The 21,345-nt window shown below is 36.8% G+C and overlaps 1 protein-coding gene across 1 annotated transcript; it reads right to left on the bottom strand.

Moving 5' to 3' along the window:
- Window positions 1–1,227: 1,227 nt before the first annotated feature.
- LOC149138002 (serine acetyltransferase 5-like) lies at window positions 1,228–18,984 on the bottom strand. Its single transcript, XM_089447314.1, has 3 exons — window positions 18,078–18,984; window positions 11,681–11,773; window positions 1,228–1,639 (listed from the first exon to the last, which is right to left on the bottom strand). Exons 1-3 carry the CDS (start codon window positions 18,895–18,897, stop codon window positions 1,626–1,628), a joined length of 927 nt encoding a protein of 308 aa, XP_089303440.1. The 5' UTR covers window positions 18,898–18,984; the 3' UTR covers window positions 1,228–1,625.
- Between the last annotated feature and the right edge of the window lie 2,361 nt (window positions 18,985–21,345).

Genomic DNA, 21,345 nt, shown 5'->3' with positions numbered 1-21,345 from the left:
AATCTAACAAGCTAAAAAAAAAATTCTCTTTATCTATTTAACTTGATGTCAAGATCTGGTTCTTCATCTTATCCTCATAATAAACCACATTAAATGGTTCAAACGCATAAACAAAACTCTGATAATATAATTTTTACCAAAAAAATTCTTATTTTTCATAATATAAATCAGAAACCTAAATTCAATTATATTAAATAACAATTGACATAAAAAACAAAATGCACTTCCAATTCTAACATAAACACAAATCCTCGACAACATACCCATGCATAAACCTAAAGCTAAGAATATCAATGATGGCTAAGGTCATAATGGAAGTGGAACATATACACAACAATAACATATATGCATGAACCAAATAAACAAATATCACATTAATTATATTAATAGTTATCTATTTTATATTATGGTTTTTATAATTTTAATTTAATTATTAATAAATTAAATTGGATAGTATAAATTCATTTTTTATAAAATATTTTTAGTAGTATTTATAAATCAAATGTTGAGATTTATTTCTAAAATAATTATATATTTTTTTGCCTTTTTAATTAAATTGATTAATTAAAAAAATATTTTTTAAATAAATGTCATATGAAATAAATTATGATTTTTTGGGTATGTGTTATTGATAAACCATGGCACTTTAAATTTTATTTATAAATTAAAAATCTCTATGATAAAAATGGAGTGAATCTCCATGATTAAGAAGCTTGTTACATCTTTTTAAAATGTGTATATATTTGACATATCTTTTTTGTTATCATTAATAATAATAATAATTTAAATAAAGATATAATATAGTTAGTTTTGATATTTTTTTAATTTTAAAAATATGAGATGTATAATGAAATAAGTGTTTTGATGTTTCTTATCAAATCAAGGCTAAAATTTATTTCCAAGGTGGATATGCATTTTTTTACCATTTAATTAAATTCCTTAATTAAAAAAAATTGTCATTTGAACCAATGTCATATGAAATGAGTTATGATTTTTTTGGCATCTAGTATTGATAAGCCATAATATTGGCCAATGGTATTGTCACAATGCTTATTTATAAATTAAGAGTCTCAATAATAAAATGAGGTGAATTTCCATGGTTAAAAATCTTGTTACATGTTTTGAATCTTCATGGTTAAGAATCTTATTACATGTTTTTTTTTATGTGACTTATATATTAATTCATTTTATCATTAATAATAATAATTATATATTTTTTTCCCTTGGAAAAAGTCGTAATTTTCATTAAGCAAAGAAAATTACATTTTGTAGATGCAAAAGCATATACTGTATGTGGGGCTAAAAGCCCATCCAGTTTGCGTATCAAAATAAGAGGTGTACTCCACGCAGGGAGACATTGTTCTATTACTGAGATTGCAATATAAGATAAGTACTTACTCTACGCAGAGAGTATAAAAAACTGTCATATATAAGTCTGTTTTCATTGTGCATATATATAAAATTATATAAACAAAAAATATTTTCAGGCTCCTTCTGAGCTAGTTAATCTGATATGTCTATAAATGGTCAATGATAGTACTGATGGAAAGTTCCATCCTTCTGCTCCAGTATCCTCCACGTTCCTATAGGCATGTGCGTTGCTTCCTTGGATAGCAAATCGGCAACTATGTTCCGCTCCCTGTATATGAGATGACAAATAAATGTGTCAATTTTTTTATAAGTCTATGGACTTCTTCCATGATATGTCTCAGAGAATTTGCATTACAATTTGCATTTTTATTTATCTAATTGCATATAGTTTTTGAATCTCCAAATAGTTGTAAGTTTCTGCATTGTTTTTCCAGTGCAAATTGTATGGTGTATTTTGCTGTGATAAGCTCAGCAAAATTGTTAGTCCCTCTGCCCAAACCCATTTGTATTTTGTAATAATGGGATGCTGAAAGGTGTAGTATAGCACCTCCCCCACATCCTGTGTCTTGAGTTGAGCCATCAAAATATGCCTAGGGATGTGCATGGTTTATGTTTTTTGGAATGATATGCCTAGGAGTAGAGCTAGATTCATCCTCCAAAATGAGATGGTAGTCAGCGAGTATGCGGGCAGTGATAGTTGGCCAGTAGGGGGGAGTTCTGAAAAATATATCTATTATGGGCAATCCAAATGGCCCAACAAGTAAGAATGGGAATATTTTTGGCTTTCACTGAGGGGACGGTAGTCCACCATGCTTCCCAGGCTTCCCGAACTGACATGCCCTGCCATTGTGGAAGCGAGGGTATATGAGAGAGTATAGAAATCCATAGCTCTTTTATGGATGGGCACAAGAGGAAAAGATGATCCACAGTTTCGTTGTCTGCTTTGCATAGGCCGCACCAGAAGGGTCCATGAAAGGATCTTTTGCTTAAATTTTCTCCTGTGGGGATCTTGTGTCTCAGAATGGTCCACATGAGGAGTCTCGTTCTAGGTGGTGCTTTTAATTTCCAAATGTTGCTCCACCAAGTTTCGCACAGTGGAGGTTTCTTTGAGTCCATTAAGGCTATATAACCTGCTTTTGGTGAATATTTCCCATGTTTAGCTAGTGCCTAGACTAACTCATCCTCCCCTTCCTGAATTCCGATGTGAGATTCAGTAAGGGCCTCCGTGTATTCTTTCCAATGCTACTGCCATGGTTGTGGGATCTGCAATACCCTCCGAGATTTCCAGGCTTGTTGTGTAAATGTAGAGCAATCATTGTCCGCTATATAGCTAAGGTGTGTGATCCCTCTGACAATGAGATGTAATAATTATTATTATTATTTTAAATAAAGTTATAATTTAGTTAATTATTATAGTTTTTTTTAAGCAACTTGAAAGATATAATAAAATAAGTGTTTTGATATTTATTATGGATTCTTGTCCATCCACATTTACTAATTATTTAATTATATATAGTTATTAAATAATTGTATTAGTTTCAAATTTTTATTATTTATGTTAATTAAATTTATTTTGGATGATATGAAAAATTATTATATATTCTCTACTCAAATTTTAATTCTAGTAAATGACATAATAAACTTTAATATAACAACTTGATCCAGGTGAATCTTCAAGAACACACACAGGACAAGGAGGACTCAGGGATGCTAAAAAATCAAAGTCATCGGAATGACTTCGAACTAGGACCAGATCATAGATCTCGTCGTTCTAATCGCAGAGGTGCGAACGGTTTGTCAAACTGAGCTTGTATGCAAAAGATAGAACTCTTCAAAGTTTGACATGACAAGGGAAAAAGTGCGGCCTATAGTGTGCCACATGGCATCCCCATCAGCACGTGGGACCCAAATGGCAGCCCATTAGCCACTGACACATGGAAGCCCGTCATTGGCCTCCTAAACCTGCACAAGCAACAAAAATCATTTTTGAGTTAAAAAACCATATAACAAAAATGGTTTAATATAGTTATTAAAATAACTATATAAAAACAATGCAAACACAAATCATAACAAATCATTTTATATTAACTAAAAGTCAAAAAGAAAAAGGTTAATATAAAATTGGTTGTATATTATGGTTATATTAAAATACAAAACCATATATATATATATATATATAATATTAAAACAAACTTTGACATTAATCATATCATCTATTAACCAACTCCAAAAGCCTTCACGGTTATCGAGGAATGGTTAAAGTATTTTTTGGTTAAAAGAAATATATATGGTGCATATTGGTTGGGTTATAAAACTAAAAAGTGATATTTTGTGGAGAGGTGGGAATTGACCACACAACCCCCTCCACACTAAATTAACCATTTATCAATTATCCCAAACAAATTTCTTGGTAACTCCACCAACCAAATTATTTAAGAACTTAGTTTTTGCCAAAGTTGAGGAGGGAGAAGCACTACATGAATTTCGAGACAGGAGTGGGCACGGATTTCGAGGCAGTTTAATAATTTTTTTTATGCAGGAACCATGAATTTTGCAGGAGGGCAAAATTTTCAACTTCTCAGAATTTGACAAATTTTATATGGATGTTACACCTCTCGCGCCACAAACACGATGGCGCTATCCGTTTTTCAATCTGAGTTCTACATCTTCCAGTGATTTCCGGAATGCACGCGGAACCATGATTTCAGCAAAAACAGGGAGCGGAACCATGAGCCATGAAATTTTCCCACGGAGGTAAAATTTCACTTTGTCAAAATATGGTCGAGTTTATACTTGTTTTTCATGGTTTTCTGTAGGGATCCTAATGGTGAAATCAAATTTGACATCTGAGCAGTAGATTTTCAGTCCATCCCTGAAACAGAATCTTTGAGGAATCCCGAGGGAATCTAAAAGATTCTTTGAGCTCCGAATTTTCAACTTCTCAGAATTCAGATTTTGGACAATCAATTCAGCACTACTCAATGCCACAAATCTGATGGTGTATTCAAATTTGTCTTTCTCTCATTTCTTCTTTCAGTCACTTTTCTAAGTGCCAGTGCAGATGTCCATCTTCATGTGCGAACAGTCTTCTTCTTGCGATCGATGCTGTGAGATCGATGTTTCAGCAAGCTTCAGCACTTTGACAGCCTTTGCTTCAGATGGCCCTTGGTGGTGAGGTATATGATGTGTTCATGTACTTCTTCTTTCTGCATTATGTTGTACAGATCCATGATTGATGATTGATGCAGGATCTTGTTTATTACATGTTGTCATGATTCCTTGCTTGATTTGATGCGGAATCTTTCTATGTGATGTACTTTCTGTCATAACTCTTTATGTTATGCTTTGAGATCCCTTGTTGTATGTTGTTGGGATACTCTTGTTGTCATCATGCATGTGTTTTGCTTTGACATCCCTTTTGTGCCATGTTGGCGGGATGCGCATCATGCTTGTTTTTGTATCATATTGATAGGAGTCTTTTGATTGAGAGTTCTAGTTGTGGAACATCTCTTAGAGCCACTCTTGCGTGAGGGCATTTTTCCTTGTATGATCGAGACATCATCTCTGTGTACATCACCATTATTGACAGCACATAATGCAGCGGCCTACACCATCTTGACACCAGGGCCCAGAGACGTAGTCCCTCCTCGACGAACTCCGTTATCAACGGCTTCTGTTTTCATATGTTGATGATTGTTATGTTCCTCTTCCTTACAGTCTACAGCTGTATTTGTTAATGTTCTTTTAAAAATCAATTTTAACACATCACAAAAGTAAAAGGTCTTGGAAAGGTCCTTCTTCACACCTGGACTTGGATCAAGTGGTATCAAAGTAGTCTTTACGTGTATGAGAATTGCAGTGTAAACAATGGAACTTGCAGCGACAGAGAATGAAAGAGCAATGTACGAGACCATGGTCAACATTTCCAAGAAAGTGGAAATCATATATGAAACTCTACAGAAAGAGACAGACGAAAAGGAGCGGTTGCAGCTTCAGTTGCAAGCCACAGAAGAGGCCATGAAAAAACTGAAGCAAAATAAACATAATCTTCAAACAGAGAATGATGAATTGAAGATGCGTCTACACGAAGAGAAAGAGGAGAAGCAAAGTTTGCTACTACAATTGCAAGCAAAGGACGAGGCCTTGGAAAAGCTACAGCGATACCCATGTGAGGTAAAAAGTAGTTCTCCATCTTCATGTATGTTTCCCGATGATGATTTCACTATGTTTGAAAATCATACTACAGGAATTGGCTCCAAAATACTGAAGGGAATGGGATATGAAGGGAAAGGCTTGGGCGTTAATGGCCAAGGCATTGTCAATCCCATCCAAGTAGAGGAATTACCCTGTCAGGCAGGACTTGGGTATGTCAGGAAAGAAGTTAAGGAATGCGCTGAGACAGTTAGTGAACAGCCAACGACGGATGATGAGCAGCCCTCATCAGTTCTTTCCAAATTGAAAGAGAAGGTAAAAGATGTTGATTTCCTTTCGATTTCATCTTCTCATAGTATGATGTCTGTTGGAGATGTGGAGATCCCGATTACAGGGACAAATATGAGGCTCCTTACAAAGACAAGGCACAAGGAGAAAGAGCTTGGTGCTAACAACCAAGGCATCATTCAACCTTTGGAGGTTTTGCATGAGCATCGATTTGCAGGCTCGAGATACACCAGAGGAGAGTGCTCAAAGGTGTCAGAGTCGTCCGAGACATCGTCGAGGAAAGAGAATGATGGGAAAACATCCCCGTCATCCCATGGTAGTTTCCATCACAGGGAGAGAGCTGAGGCAAGCTCTCATCGCCATGCTGACATCAGAAATAGCAAAGGAAGGTATAATCACTTTCAATCTTCGAATGTTCATTTTGATTATGATCATGTTTTTAATAATGAACGAAGATCAAGGCATCGAAAAACATGTACTTTTTGTGGTTTACCTAACCATACCTTTTCCAAGTGTTGGAAAAGAATGGCAGCACTCATGAGGAATGAAAGACCCTCTCAACAACATGAAAAGAAACAGGTTAAGCAGATATGGAGGAAGAAAACATATTGCAGTCATTGTGATAGAAATGGCCATCAAAAAGCCACTTGTTGGAGGCTCCATCTAGAGCAGCGCCTTAAAGAGAAAGTGTCAGTGCGTGAACCAGGAAGAGCAGTTGTTCGACAAGCTAAACCACCTCAAGGAGGCGACCCATTCACATTGATCAGTGAAAAATGGTTTCTAGACATGTTGTCATTTCATGGTCATGCTTTTGTAAATCATTTGTTGCATTTTAAAGTGTAAGATGTGTTTTCCATCACTTGGTCAGCAACAATGATGTCTAGTCGTGTTTTGAGTCGTATTTTGAGTTGCATGTTAAAACTATGAAAGTGATGCTATGTTTCCAATCACTTGTCAAAACAATAGAGTTTGGCTTTAAGTATGTAAATTATGTGTTGCAGTGATGATGTGTTTTCAATCACTTTTTTAAGTAACCATGATGAGTTGGCCTTGTTGTCATAGCTGGGGTATTACGTCCATCTTGTTATAAACTTGACAGCCGAGTATGTGTTATAAACTCGTGGCAAGTGTGGGGGCGTTTGGGTCTTTAGTTTGGTCATGTCATTCAAAGCATGTAATTTGCAAACAAAGTACTATAGGTTGCAGAAGTAGCAGGTGTCGGCTCGTCGCTTAAGGCTCCGAAGAACAAAGGTGAAGGAGATGGAAGCGAAGCCTTTTCAGGACGCTTGTGATGCAGACAGGGTACAGAGAAAGTTGCAGATTATTCTAGATGCATTTGGAGGACCAAAAGCTTCTTAGTGGGGAGGATTGATCCAGGTGGATCTTCAAGAACACACAGGACAAGGAGGACTCAGGGATGCTCAAAAATCAAAGTCATCGGAATGACTTTGACCCAGGACCAGATCGTAGATCTCATCGTTCTGATCGCAGAGGAGTGAACGGTTCATCAAACCGAGCTCGTATGCAAAAGATAAAGCTCTTCAAAGTTTGACATAACAAGGGAAAAAGTGGGGCCCACAGTGTGCCACAGAAAATCCCCATCAACACGTGGGACCCACATGGCAGCGCTTCAACCACTGACACATGGCAACCCGTCATTAAGCCTCCTAAACCTACGTAAAAAAAACCATATAACAAAATGGTTTAATATAGTTATCAAAATAACCATATAAAAACAATGCAAACACAAATCATAACTAATCATTTTATATTAACTAAAAGTCAAAAAAAACCAAAGAGTTAATATAAAATTGGTTGTATATTATGGTTATATTAAAACACAAAACCATATATATATTTATAACCATATAATATTAAAACAAACTTTGAAATTGGTTGGGAGCCAACGTGTGGTTATAAAAGTCAAACCTACCTGGTAACAAACTTTAATCCAACAAACAAACTCCAAACGTGAAGCACGTCACGTAAATCAAGGTGGGAGGCTAATATTAAAGTTTGTTTGGTTGTAACAAACAAGGGGGAGGTCAACGGATGAGCTTACCACATCATCTATTAACCAACTCCAAAAGCCTTCACGATTATCGAGGAATGGTTAAAGTATTTTTTGGTTAAAAGAAATATATATGGTGTATATTGGTTGGGTTATAAAACTGAAAAGTGATATTTTGCGGAGAGGTGGGATTTGACTACACAATCTCCTCTACATTAAATTATTCATTTACCAATTATGCCAAATAAATTTATTTGTAATTCCACCAACTAAATTATTTAAGAACTCAGTTGTTGTCAGAGTTGAGGTGGGAGGAGCACTGCACGAATTTCGAAGACAGGAGCGGGCACGGATTTTGAGGCAGTGTAATATTTTTTTTACGCAGGAATCATGAATTTCGCAGGAGGACAAAATTCTCAACTTCTCAGAATTTGACAAATTTTATATGGATTTTACATCTCTCGTCGCCAAAAACACGATGGCACTATCCGTTTTTCAATCTGAGTTCTACATCTTCCAGTCATTTCCAGAATGCACGCAGAACTATGATTTCAACGAAAACAAAGAGCGGAACCATGAGCCATGAAATTTTCCCACGGAAGTAAAATTTCACTTTATCAGAATACGGTCGAGTTTATACTTGTTTTTCATGGTTTTCCGCAGGGATCCTAATGGTGAAATCAGATTTGACATCTGAGCAGCAGATTTTCAGTGCATCCCTAAAACACAATCTTTGAGGAATCCTGAGGGAATCTAAAAGATTCCTTGAGCTCCGAATTTTCAACTTCTCAGAATTTGGATTTTGGACAGTTGATTCAACACTAGTCGACGCCACAAATATGATGGTGTATTCAAATTTGTCTTTCTCTGATTTCTTCTTTCAGCCACTTTTCTAAGTGCCAGTGCAGATGTACATCTTCATGTGCGAACAGTCTTCTTCTTGCGATCGATGCTGTGATATCGATGTTTCAGCAAGCTTTAGCACTTTGACAACCTTTGCTTCAGATGGCCCTTGATGGTGAGGTATATAATGTGTTCATGTACTTCTTCTTTCTGCATTATGTTGTACAAATCCAGAATTGATGATTGATGCAGGATCTTGTTTATTACATGTTGTCATGATTCCTTACTTGATGTGATGCGGAATATTTCTATGTGATGTAATTTCTGTCATAACTCTTTATGTTATGCTTTGAGATCCCTTGTTGTATGTTGTTGGGATACTCCTGTTTTCGTCATGCATGTGTTTTGCTTTAACATCCCTTTTGTGCCATGTTGGCGGGATGCGCACCATGCTTGTTTTTGTATCATACTGATAGGAGTCTTTTGATTGAGAGTTCTAGTTGTGGAACATCTCTTAGAGCCACTCCTGCGTGAGGGCATTTTTCCTTGTATGATCGAGACATCATCTCTGTGTACATCACCATTATTAACAACACATAATGCAGCGGCCTACACCATCTTGACACCGGGGCCCTAGACGTAGTCTCTCCTGGACGAACTCCGTTATCAACGGCTTTTGTTTTCATGTGCTAATGATTTTTATGTTCCTCTTCCTTACAGTCTGCAGCTGTACTTGTTAATGTTCTTTTAAAAAGAAATTTTAATACATCACAAAAGTAAAAGGTCTTAGAAAGGTCATTCTTCACACCCGGACCTGGATCAAGTGGTATTAGAGTGGTCTTTACGTGTATGAGAATTGCAGTGTGAACAATGGAACTTGCAGCGATAGAGAATGAAAGAGCAATGTACGAGACCATGGTCAACATTTCCAAGAGAGTGGAAATCGTGTATGAAACTCTACAGAAAGAGACAGAGGAAAAGGAGCGGTTGCAGCTTCAGTTGCAAGCCACAGAAGAGGCCATGAAAGAACTGAAGCAAAACAAACATAATCTTCAAACAGAGAATGATGAATTGAAGATGCGTCTACGCGAAGAGAAAGAGGAGAAGCAGAGTTTACTACTACAGCTGCAAGCGGACGAGGCCTTGGAAAAGCTGCAGCAAGACCCATGTGAGGTAAAAAGTGGTTCTCCATCTTCATGTATGTTTCCTGATGATGATTTTGCTATGTTTGAAAATCATACTACAAGAATTGGCTCCAAATTGTTGAAGAGAATGGGATATGAAGGGAAAGGCTTGGGCGTTAATGGCCAAGGCATTGTCAATCCCATCCAAGTAGAGGAATTAACCCGTCAAGCAGGACTTGGGTATGTCAGGAAAGAAGTTGGGGAATGCGTTGAGACAGTTAGCGAACCGTCAACGACAGATGATGAGCAGCCCTCATCAGTTCTTTCCAAATCGAAAGAGAAGGTAAAAGATGTTGATTTCCTTTCAATTTCATCTTCTAATAGTATGATGTCTGTTGGAGATGTGGAAATCCCAATTACAGGGACAAATATGAGGCTCCTTACAAAGACAAGGCACGAGGAGAAAGAGCTTGGTGCTAACAACCAAGGCGTCATTCAATCTTTGGAGGTTGTGCATGAGCATCGATTAGCAGGCTCGAGATACACCAGAGGAGAGTGCTCAAAGGTTTTAGAGTCATCCGAGACATCATCGAGGAAAGAGAGTGATGGGAAAACATCCCTGTCATCCCATGGCAGTTTCCATCACAGGGAGAGAGCTGAGGCAAGCTCTCATCGCCATGCTGACATCAGAAATAACAAAGGAAGGTATAATCACTTTCAATCTTCGAATGTTAATTTTTATTATGATCATGTTTTTAATAATGAACAAAGATCAAGGCATCGAAAAACATGTACTTCTTGTGGTTTACCTAACCATACCTTTTCCAAGTGTTGGAAAAGAATGGCAGCACTCATGAGGAATGAAAGACCTTCTCAACAACATGAAAAGAAACAGGTTAAGCAGATATGGAGGAAGAAAACATATTGCAGTCATTGCGACAGAAATGCCCATGAAAAAACCACTTGTTGGAGGCTCCATCTAGAGCAGCGCTTTAAAGACAAAGCGTCGGTGCGTGAACCAGGAAGAACAGTTGTTCGACAAGCTAAACCACCTCAAGGAGGCGACCCATTCACATTGATCAGTGAAAAATGGTTTCTAGACATGTTGTCATTTCATGGTCATGCTTTTGTAAATCATTTGCTACATTTTAAAGTGTAAAAGTGATGATGTGTTTTCCGTCACTTGGTCAACGACAATGATGTCTGATCGTGTTTTGAGTTGCATGTTAAAACTCTGAAAGTGATGTTATGTTTCCAATCACTTGTCAAAACAATAGTGTTTGGCCTTAAGTATGTAAATCATGTGTTGCAGTGATGATGTGTTTTCCATCACTTTTTGAAGTAACCATGATGAGTTGGCCTTGTTGTCATAGCTAGGGTATTACGTCCATCTTGTTGTAAACTTGACCACCGAGTATGTGTTATAAACTCGTGGCAAGTGTGGGGACGTTTGAGTCTTTAATTTGGTCATGTCATTCAAAGCATGTCATTTGCAAACAAAGTACTACAGGTTGCAGAAGTAGTAGGTGTCGGCTTGTCGCTTAAGGCTTCGAAGAACAAAGGTGGAGGAGATGGAAGTGAGGCCTTTTCAGGACGCTTGTGATGCAACAGGGTACAAAAAAAGTTGCAGATTATTCTACATGCATTTGGAGGACCAAAAGCTCCTCAGTGGGAAGGATTGATTCAAGTGGATCTTCAGGAACACACATAGGACAAGGATGACTCATGGAGGCTCAAAAATCAAATTCATCGGAATGACTTCGATCTAGGACTAGATCGTATATCTCGTTGTTCTGATCGCAGAGGCGCGAATGGTTCGTCAAACCGAACTCGTATGCAAAAGATAGAGCTCTTCAAAATTTGACATGACAAGGGAAAAAGTGGGGCTCACAGTTTGCCACATGGCATCCCATCAACACGTAAGACCCACATGGCAGCGCATCAACCACTGACACATGACAACCTGTCATTAAGCCTCCTAAACCTGCACAAGCAACAAAAATAATTTTTGAATTAAAAAACCATATAACAAAAATGGTTTAATATAGTTATCCAAATAACTATATAAAAACAATGCAAACACAAATCATAACAAATCATTTTATATTAACTAAAAGACAAAAAGAAAAGAGTTAAAATTGGTGGTATATTATGGTTATATTAAAATACAAAACCATATATATATTTATAACCATATAATATTAAAACAAACTTTGTAACTGGTTGGGAGACAACGTATGGTTATAAAAGTCTAACCTACGTGGTAACAAACTTTAATCCAACAAACAAGCTCCAAACGTGAAGCATGTCACGTAAATCAAGGTGGGAGGCTAATATTAAAGTTTGTTTGGTTATAACAAACACGTGGGAGGTCAATGGATGAGGGTGATTCCTATTTCCGCCACAATTCTTTAATTAATGTCCCCTGACATGCGGGGGCATTAAGGAAATATAACGCGAGCTGTTTTTTTTTTTCACCTCCAGTTTTTTCAGCTCGCGTTATATTTCCCTAATGCCCCCGCATGTCAGGGGGCATTAATTAAAGAATTGTGGCGGAAATAGGAATCGCCATGGATGAGCGTACCATATCATCTATTAACCAAATCCAAAAGCTTTCATGGTTATCGAGGAATGGGTTAAAGTAGTTTTTGATTAAAAGAAATATATATAGCGTATATTGGTTGGGTCATAAAACTGAAAAGTGATCTTTTGTGGAGAGGTGGCATTTGATCACACAACCTCCTGTACACTAAATTAACTATTTATCAATTATATGAAACATATTTCTTGGTAACTCCACCAATCAAATTATTTAAAAACTCAATTTTTGTCAGAGCTGAGAGTTGAGGAGGGAGAAGGATTGCAGGAATTTCAAGACAAGAGTGAGCATGGATTTTGAGGCAGTTTAATAATTTTTTTACGCAGGAACCATGAATTTTGTAGGAGGTAAAATTTTCAACTTCTCAGAATTTGACAAATTTTATATGGATTTTACACCTCTCATCGCCACGAACACGATGGCGCTATCCGTTTTTCAATCTGAGTTCTACATCTTCTAGTCATTTCCAAAATGCACGCGGAACCATGGTTTTAGCGAAAATAAGGCGCAGAGCCATGAGCCCTGAAATTTTCCCATGGAGGTAAAATCTCACTTTGTCAGAATATGGTCGAGTTTATACTTGTTTTTCATGGTTTTCCGCAGGAATCCTAATGGTGAAATCAGATTTGACATCTGAGCAGCAGATTTTCAGTCCATCCCTGAAACAGAATCTTTGAGGAACCTAAGGGATTCTAAAAGATTCCTTGAGCTCCGAATTTTCAACATCTCAGAATTCAGATTTTGGACAGTCGATTCAGCACTACTCGATGCCACAAATTTGATGGTGTATTCAAATTTGTCTTTCTCTCATTTCTTCTTTCAGTCACTTTTATAAGTGCCAGTGCAGATGTCCATCTTCATGTGCGAACAGTCTTCTTCTTGCGATCGATGCTGTGAGATCGATGTTTCAGCAAGCTTCAGCACTTTGACATCTTTTGCTTCAGATGACCCTTGGTGGTGAGGTATATGATGTGTTTATGTACTTCTTTCTGCATTATGTTGTACAGATTCACGATTGATGATTGATGCATGATCTTGTTTATTACATGTTGTCATGATTCCTTACTTGATTTGATGTGGAATATTTCTATGTGATGTACTTTCTGTCATAACTCTTTATATTATGTTTTAAGATCCCTTGTTGTATGTTGTTGGGATACTCTTGTGGTCATCATGCATGTGTTTTACTTTGACATCCCTTTTGTGCCATGTTGGCGAGATGCGCACCATGCTTGTTTTTGTGTCATACTGATAGGAGTCTTTTGATTAAGAGTTCTAGTTGTGGAACATCTCTTAAAGCGACTCCTGCGTGAGGGAATTTTTCCTTGTATGATCGAGACATCATCTCTGTGTACATCACCATTATTGACAACGCATAATGCAGTGGCCTACACCATCTTGACACCGGGGCCCGGAGACATAGTCCCTCTTGGACGAACTCCGTTATCAACGGCTTTTGTTTTCATGTGCTGATAATTGTTATGTTCCTCTTCCTTATAGTCTGCAGCTGTCTTTGTTAATGTTCTTTTAAAAAACAATTTTAACACATCACGAAAGTAAAAGGTCCTTCTTCACACTCGGACTTGGATCATAACTTCATGCTTTTAATTTTTGTAGATGACATAATAAACTTTAATATAATAACTTCATGCCTATAATGGTATATATTATTTATGTAAAATAATATATTTAATTCATATAGTCTAGAGACAAAATCAAATTTATTACAATTTTTAATGGAGTTGTCTTTACTGCGATTTTTTGGACTTTCAGGTTCCAGAATCTAGTGGAAAAATTTGAGATGAAATCTTGATTTGTGTTATTTAAACTGGTTTTCTGACTGCAGATATGGATTTAACACCTTGAAAAATCCCTAGGGCACTTCAATTGTGCAGGGGTTTGTTATGAAACCAACTCACATAAAAATAGAAAATATAAATCAACGCCTTAGAAATAACCCTCTTCGAGGGAACAACTTCCTTTACGTTACACAAATGAACAATTCTTGGATGATACAAATGAAAATACCTCATTTCTATATATAGGAGTCTAAGGGGTCATAATACAATCAGAGCCGACATAACAATAATAATGTAACTGCACAATAATAACAATAGTGGGCTTCTATGGGGCACAATAATAACAATATGGGGACTATATGGACACAACAATATAATAAGGGGGTTGCACTAATAACAATAAGGGGTTACACTGGTAGTATAGGGACCTAAAATGCCCCTCTCCTTCAAAAAGTGTTCTCTTCAACGCTTGAGTAATTCTTGATGCTTCTATATAAAATTATTTTCCTCCCATGTGGAATCTTTAGCGAGTAAATTCTTCCACTTGATGATATACTTTGAAATTGATTGATTTTGTAGTTGTCAGGTTTTTGTTTCTGTGATTGCTCCAGGTTCTAATATCATTTTTCCTTCCTCGTCAAGTTCTGGCAATATTGTTTGAACTGGGATCTTCTGCAACTTTTAAAAGAGTAGCCACACTTCTTCGTCCTTCTTCCATTCATCCCTAGCTTCATTTATCCAATCTGGTTGAATAATAGAAATAGCACAAAACAAAGTTTCCACATCCTCATCCTTTCTTGAGAGTGCATTTGCAACAACATTTTTCTTCCCTTTTTTGTAGATGATTTCAAAGTCATAATCCAACATATTTGTGACCCATTTTTTCTGTTCTTCTAAAGATAATATTTGTTTTAAAAAGTATTTAAGGCTATCATGATCCATTTTCACCTTGAAGTGTCTTCCCATTAGGCAAGGTCACCATTTCTCATGTGCATGTAGTATTTCCAACATTTCTTTCTCATAAATAACTTTCTTGAGATGTAGCCGTAAAAATACCCAATCGCCTCCATCAAAACATCTTTCATTGCGATGTTGATCTGCCTGTTGCTTCATTTGATTCTGCACCAAAGTGGCGTTATCCTTTAAAAGTTGGAGAACTTGTTGTTGATGCTTGATGTGATCTTTCATTGCTGGAACCTTTTTCTTCTTGATATGTCTTTCTATTTTGAGAGTTTGAGTGGTAATTTCTTCCAATACATTCCAAGATATGGTCGAATTCATTTCTTGATGCTCGATGTGATCTTTCACTTATTGAACATTTTTATTCTTGATATGTCATTCTATCTTCATAGTTTGAAGAGTGGTAATTCCGGCTAATGCATTACAAGATATTGTTGGATTCATTTCTTCTTTCTCGATGTGATCTTTCACTTCTTAAACCTTTTTCTTCTTGATATGTCCTTCGATCTTGAGAGTTTGATGAGTAGTAATTCTTGTCAATGTTTTACAAGATATGGCCGGATTCATTTCTTGATGCTCGATGTGATCTTTCACTTCTTGAACATTTTTATTCTTGATATGTCCTATCTTGAGAGTTTGAGGAGTGGTAATTCTTGTCAATGCTTTACAAGATATGGTTGGATTCATTTCTTTTTTCTCTGGGGTTGGTTCCTGGTGCATATCCTCTTCTTTTGATGGTTCTTGATCATTTTCTTCCTCCTCTTCACGCTCAATGTAAAATAATTTTTTCTCAGCACACTTATGACCTTTAATATATTTGTTATCACAATTGTAACAAAGCCCTTTTGCTTCTTTTTTTTCTTTTTTTTTTTTTCCAATTGTTGTGGTGTCAACCTTGTAGGTTGTGGAAGGCTAAGAGAAACAACATTTTCATCTTTATAGTTGTGGGGGGTAGACGTCCTTGTTGCCGTAATTTTGCTTTCCACTTTTCTTGCCAACTTGAATGGATTCTCTAATGAATCAGGTTCCCAAAGATGAACCTCATGTTGAATGTTATCCTTTAAAGTTCCTATGAAGACATCAATCTTCTACTTCTCTGGAATATCATTTTCCCTTATATTCAATTTTTGAAAGCCCTCAATTTGCTCTGCCATTGAACACTTTTGTTTGAGATTTATCAATTGGCTAAAGAAAGTGTTGCTCTTTGTATCCTCATAATGTGTTATCATTCCCTCCGTGAAAATCGACCACGTAACAAGTGGTTTACGAGAACAAAGCCCTTTATACCATAAAATTGATTCGGTTCTAAATAAGTAGATGCAATACATACCTTTTGTAACAGTGGTACACCATGTAGATCAAAATATTTCTCCATTTGTAGTATCCAATTTACCGGATCCTTGCTATTAAACTTCCTCATCTCATTTTTTCTTGATTTTAGGAGTTTGATCTTGAAACGATTGTAACTCTATACTTTTGCATCTTTAAGTTTTGAAATTACAACCCGCGGTAGCCCTCTGCGTCCTCTTTCCAATGTCACCCGTCTGATCGAAATTGGATTCTCTAAGAAATATTTATGCACAATCTCCTAAGATAATCTGATTATATACCTTTTCAGAAGAACGAACTTGTACAAAGTGCCGCGTGTCACGATTTCGACCTACGAACCTGAAATTAATACACAAAATCTACAGGACATCATCTTTCTGTAACTTCTTACGAAACTGCAATTTGATGCTCAGACAGAAAGTTATAACGATTTTCTCAAAGTCACCTGTTTGGAATGTAATTCGGGAGCCTGCAGAAAACCTAAATTTCTTGGACTGTACCTCTGCAAATATAGCGAAAAAAGATCTGAAATTCGGGCCCAAGCTTTAACAAGTTTTCTGCTCAAATGGGTTTTAATTTCAGAGTCTAAAATTTTGTAGAAAAATAATTATAGCGAAAACTCCATGATGACCTGTTTGAGATGGAATTTTGGGGCTTGCGAAAAACCCTAACTTCTTCAGAACATATCTCCGAAAATATAGCAAGACAAGATCTGAAATTCAAAACCGAGCTTCAGTGCGATTTCGACTCAAATGGGTTTTTTTTTAGCTTCTGAAACGTCGCATAAAAAAGATATAGCGAAAATGTCATGATGACATATTTGGAGCAGCGAAAGCCCTAGAACCCAAAGCTCTAATACCAAATGTTATGAAACCAACTCATAAAAAGATAGAAAAGATAGATCAATGCCTTAGAAATAGGCCTCTTCGATGTGGCAACTTCCTTTACATTACACAAATGAACAATTCTTGGATGATACAAATGAAAATACCTATTTTCTATATATATGAGTTTAAGGGGTCATAATACAATCAAAGCCGACATAACAATAATAATGTAACTGCACAATAATAACAATAGTGGGCTTCTATGGGACACAATAATAACAATATGGAGACTATATGAACACAACAATATAATAAGGGAATTGCACTAATAACAATAAGGGGTTAAACTAGTGGTATAGAGATCTAACATAGTTACTCATCAAGCTTGTGATTTTAATTAATTCCTGCCAGATTTTAGAAAAATTAGATCAAAAGACCACCAAAAAAATTTCACTAAAAACAACTCGACTTTTAATTAAATCTTTCGAAAACAAGATTTTAATAAATCATTTCAAAATGAATTAAAACTCATAATTAAAATAATTGGAAAAACATATAACTTAATGTAAAAGACATCCACTTATTAAAAATTGTTTATTATATTCAATAGCATCAAATTTCAACACACAATCTCCGTAGAGTGATAATATTTATCATTTCCAAAATTACTCAAACTATAGAGTGATGATATTTATCATTTCCAAAATTACTCAAACTATTAATAAGTTACCTTTGACCCTCACTAATACTAAATAACATAATCAGACCACTCACTAATGAAAGATGTATGGTCCATAGTCTCGCTGGGAGTCTCCGTCAATTTGGTGGGATTGTGTTTACCGCCAATTAATCTAGCGGGATTACCAACACCAGTGGTACGCGGCGGAACCTTGATCAAAACAATAGCCCCGGCTCCGATCTTGGCGCCTTCCCCAATTTTGACGTTGCCCAAAATCGTAGCCCCTGCGTCGATGAGAACACCGTTGCCAATCTTTGGATGACGGTCGCCCCCTTGCTTCCCTATGCCTCCCAGAGTAACATGGTGTAGGATCGAAACGTTACCGCTGATGCTTGTCGTCTTGTCGATGACGACCCCAGTTTCGTGGTCAAAGAGAACCCCTTTTCCTATTTTGGTCGTGGGATGGATGTCCATGGAGAACACCTCGGAGGTCCTGCTCTGAATCACTAGGGCCAGCGGGATTTGACCCTGAGACCACAGCCTGTGCGCCACTCGATGCGCCTGGCAGGCCAGGAAACCCTTGAAATTGAGAAAACAGTGGCAATAGGAGTCGCAGGCAGGGTCTTTTTCTCTCACGGCCCTCATGTCGATTCGAATCGCGTCGCAGATTTCAAGGGCCTCAATGAGGACATCCACGACCAGATTGGAAAGGAGCGTGCTGGAAAGGATGGGATTCGATAACTTGTTTCCCAGGTGATATGCCAGCGCCTGTTCCATGGTCCTGTGAACCAGAACCGTCGCATACAAATAACTTACCAGAGCTGGCTCTGCATCTGCGTCCAATTTTGCTTCATATCTCAACTGCTGCCATAACTCATCGTTTTCATCCATCGAACAGCCATTGTCAGACCCCATTTCCGGACGCTACCTCCAATTCGAGAGCCCGAGCTTAGAACGACCAGGGCAGGAATAAGGGCGATTCACTGACCATATGAAGGAATCTTAAACAGGAATAAGGGCGATTCGCTGACCATATGAAACCAACTCACAAAAAGATAGAAAATATAGATCAACGCCTTAAAAATAAGCCTCTTCAAGGGGGCAACTTCTTTTACGTTACACAAATGAACAATTCTTAGATGATACAAATGAAAAGACCTCCTTTCTATATATAGGAGTCTAAGGGGTCATAATACAATTAGAGCTGACATAACAATAATAATGTAACTGCACAATAAGAACAATAGTGGGCTTCTATGGGGCACAATAATAACAATATTGGGACTACATGGACACAACAATATAATAAGGGGGTTGCATTAATAACAATAAAGGGTTACATTGGTAGTATAGGGACCTAACATGCCCCTCTCCTTCAAAAAGTATTCTCCTCAACGCTTGAGTAATTCTTGATGCTTCAGTATAAAATTATTTTCCTCCCATGTGGAATTTTTAGCGAGTAAATTCTTCCACTTGATGATATACTCTGAAATTGATCGATTTCGTAGCTGTCAAGTTCTTGTTTATGTGACTGCTCCAGGTTCTAATATCATTTTTCCTTCTTTGTCAAGTTCTGGCAATATTGTTTGAACTGGGATTTTTTGCAATTTTTGAAAGAGTGGCCACACTTCTTCGTCCTCCTTCCATTCATCCCTAGCTTCGTTTATCCAATCTGGTTTAATAATAGAAATAGCACAAAACAATGATTCCACATCTTCATCCTTTCTTGAGAGTGCATCTGCAACAACATTTTGCTTCTCTTTTTTGTAGATGATTTCAAAGTCATAACCCAACATATTTGTGACCCATTTTTTCTGTTCTTTTAAAGATAATATTTGTTCTAAAAAGTATTTAAGGCTAGCATGATCCATTTTCACCTTGAAGTGTCTTCCCATTAGGCAAGATCGCCATTTCTCAAGTGCATGTAGTATTTCCAACATTTCCTTCTCATAAATAGCTTTCTTGAGATATAGACGTAAAAATACCCAATCGCCTCTATCAAAACATCTTTCACTGCGATGTTGATCTCCATGTTGCTTCATTTGATTCTGCAACAAAGTGGCGTTATCCTTCAAAAGTTGGAGAACTTGTTGTTGATGCTCGATGTGATCTTTTACTGTTGGAATCTTTTTCTTCTTGATATGTCCTTCTATTTGAGAGTTTGAGGAGTGGTAATTTCTTCCAATATATTCCAAGATATGGTCGAATTCATTTCTTGATGCTCGATGTGATCTTTCACTTATTGAACATTTTATTCTTGATATGTCCTTCTATCTTCATAGTTTGAAGAGTGGTAATTCCGGTCAATGCATTACAAAATATTGTTGGATTCATTTCTTCTTTTTCGATGTGATCTTTCACTTGTTGAACCTTTTTTTTCTTGATATGTCCTTCGATCTTGAGAGTTTGATGAGTGGTAATTCTTGTCAATGTTTTACAAGATATGGTCGGATTCATTTTTTGATGCTCGATGTGATCTTTCACTTCTTGAACATTTTTATACTTGATATGTCCTTCTATCTTGAGAGTTTGAAGAGTGGTAATTTTTGTCAATGCTTTACAAGATATGGTCGGATTCATTTCCTTTTTCTCTGGGGTTGGTTCTTGGTGTATATCCTCTTCTTTTGATGGTTCTTGATCATTTTCTCCTCCTCTTCACACTCAATGTAAAATAATTTTTTTTCAACACACTTATGACTTTTAATGTATTTGTTATCACAATTGTAACAAAACTTTTTCTTTTCTTTTTTTTTTTTTTCTTCTTCCAATTGTTGTGGTGTCAACTTTGTAGGTTGTGGAAGGCTAGGAGAAACAACATTTCCATCTTTATAGTTGTGGGGGGTAGACTTCCTTGCTGCCATAATTTTCCTTTCCACTTTTCTTGGCAACCTGAATGGATTATCCACTGAATCAGGTTCTCAAAGACGAACCTCATGTTGAATGTTATCCTTTAAAGTCCCTATGGAGACCTCAAATCTCTGCTTCTCTGGAATATCATTTTTCCTTATATTCGATTTTTGAAAGTCTTTAATGTGCTCTGCCATTGAACACTTTTGTTTGAGATTTATCAATTGGCTAAAGAAAGTGTTGCTCTTTGTATCCTCATAATGTGTTATCATTCCCTCCGTGAAAATTGACCACGTAACAAGTGGTTTACGAGAACAAAGCCCTTTATATCATAAAAATTGATTCGGTTCTAAATAAGTAGATGCAATACATACCTTTTGTAACAGTGGTACACCATGTAGATCAAAATATTTCTCCATCTGTAGTATCCAATTTACTGGATCCTTGCCATCAAACTTTCTCATCTCGTTTTTTCTTGATATTAGGAGCTCGATCTTGAAACGATTGTAACTCTGT

This window comes from Pinus tabuliformis, chromosome X, assembly GCF_031772625.1.
Source record: "Pinus tabuliformis cultivar Carrire ecotype Pingquan chromosome X, CPIR1, whole genome shotgun sequence".
In the NCBI taxonomy this organism is placed as follows: domain Eukaryota; kingdom Viridiplantae; phylum Streptophyta; class Pinopsida; order Pinales; family Pinaceae; genus Pinus; species Pinus tabuliformis.
This window is presented reverse-complemented; position numbering and strand designations above follow the sequence as displayed.

What these genes read in the sequence shown, in the direction of transcription:
- LOC149138002 (XM_089447314.1), bottom strand. Translation starts at nt 18,897, where the DNA reads ATGGGGTCTGACAATGGCTGTTCGATGGATGAAAACGATGAGTTATGG. An exon ending in GGACCATACATCTTTCATTA is followed by an intron (nt 11,774 to 18,077) that starts GTGAGTGGTCTG and finishes TTGCTTGTGCAG; the next exon opens with GTTTAGGAGGCTTAATGACA.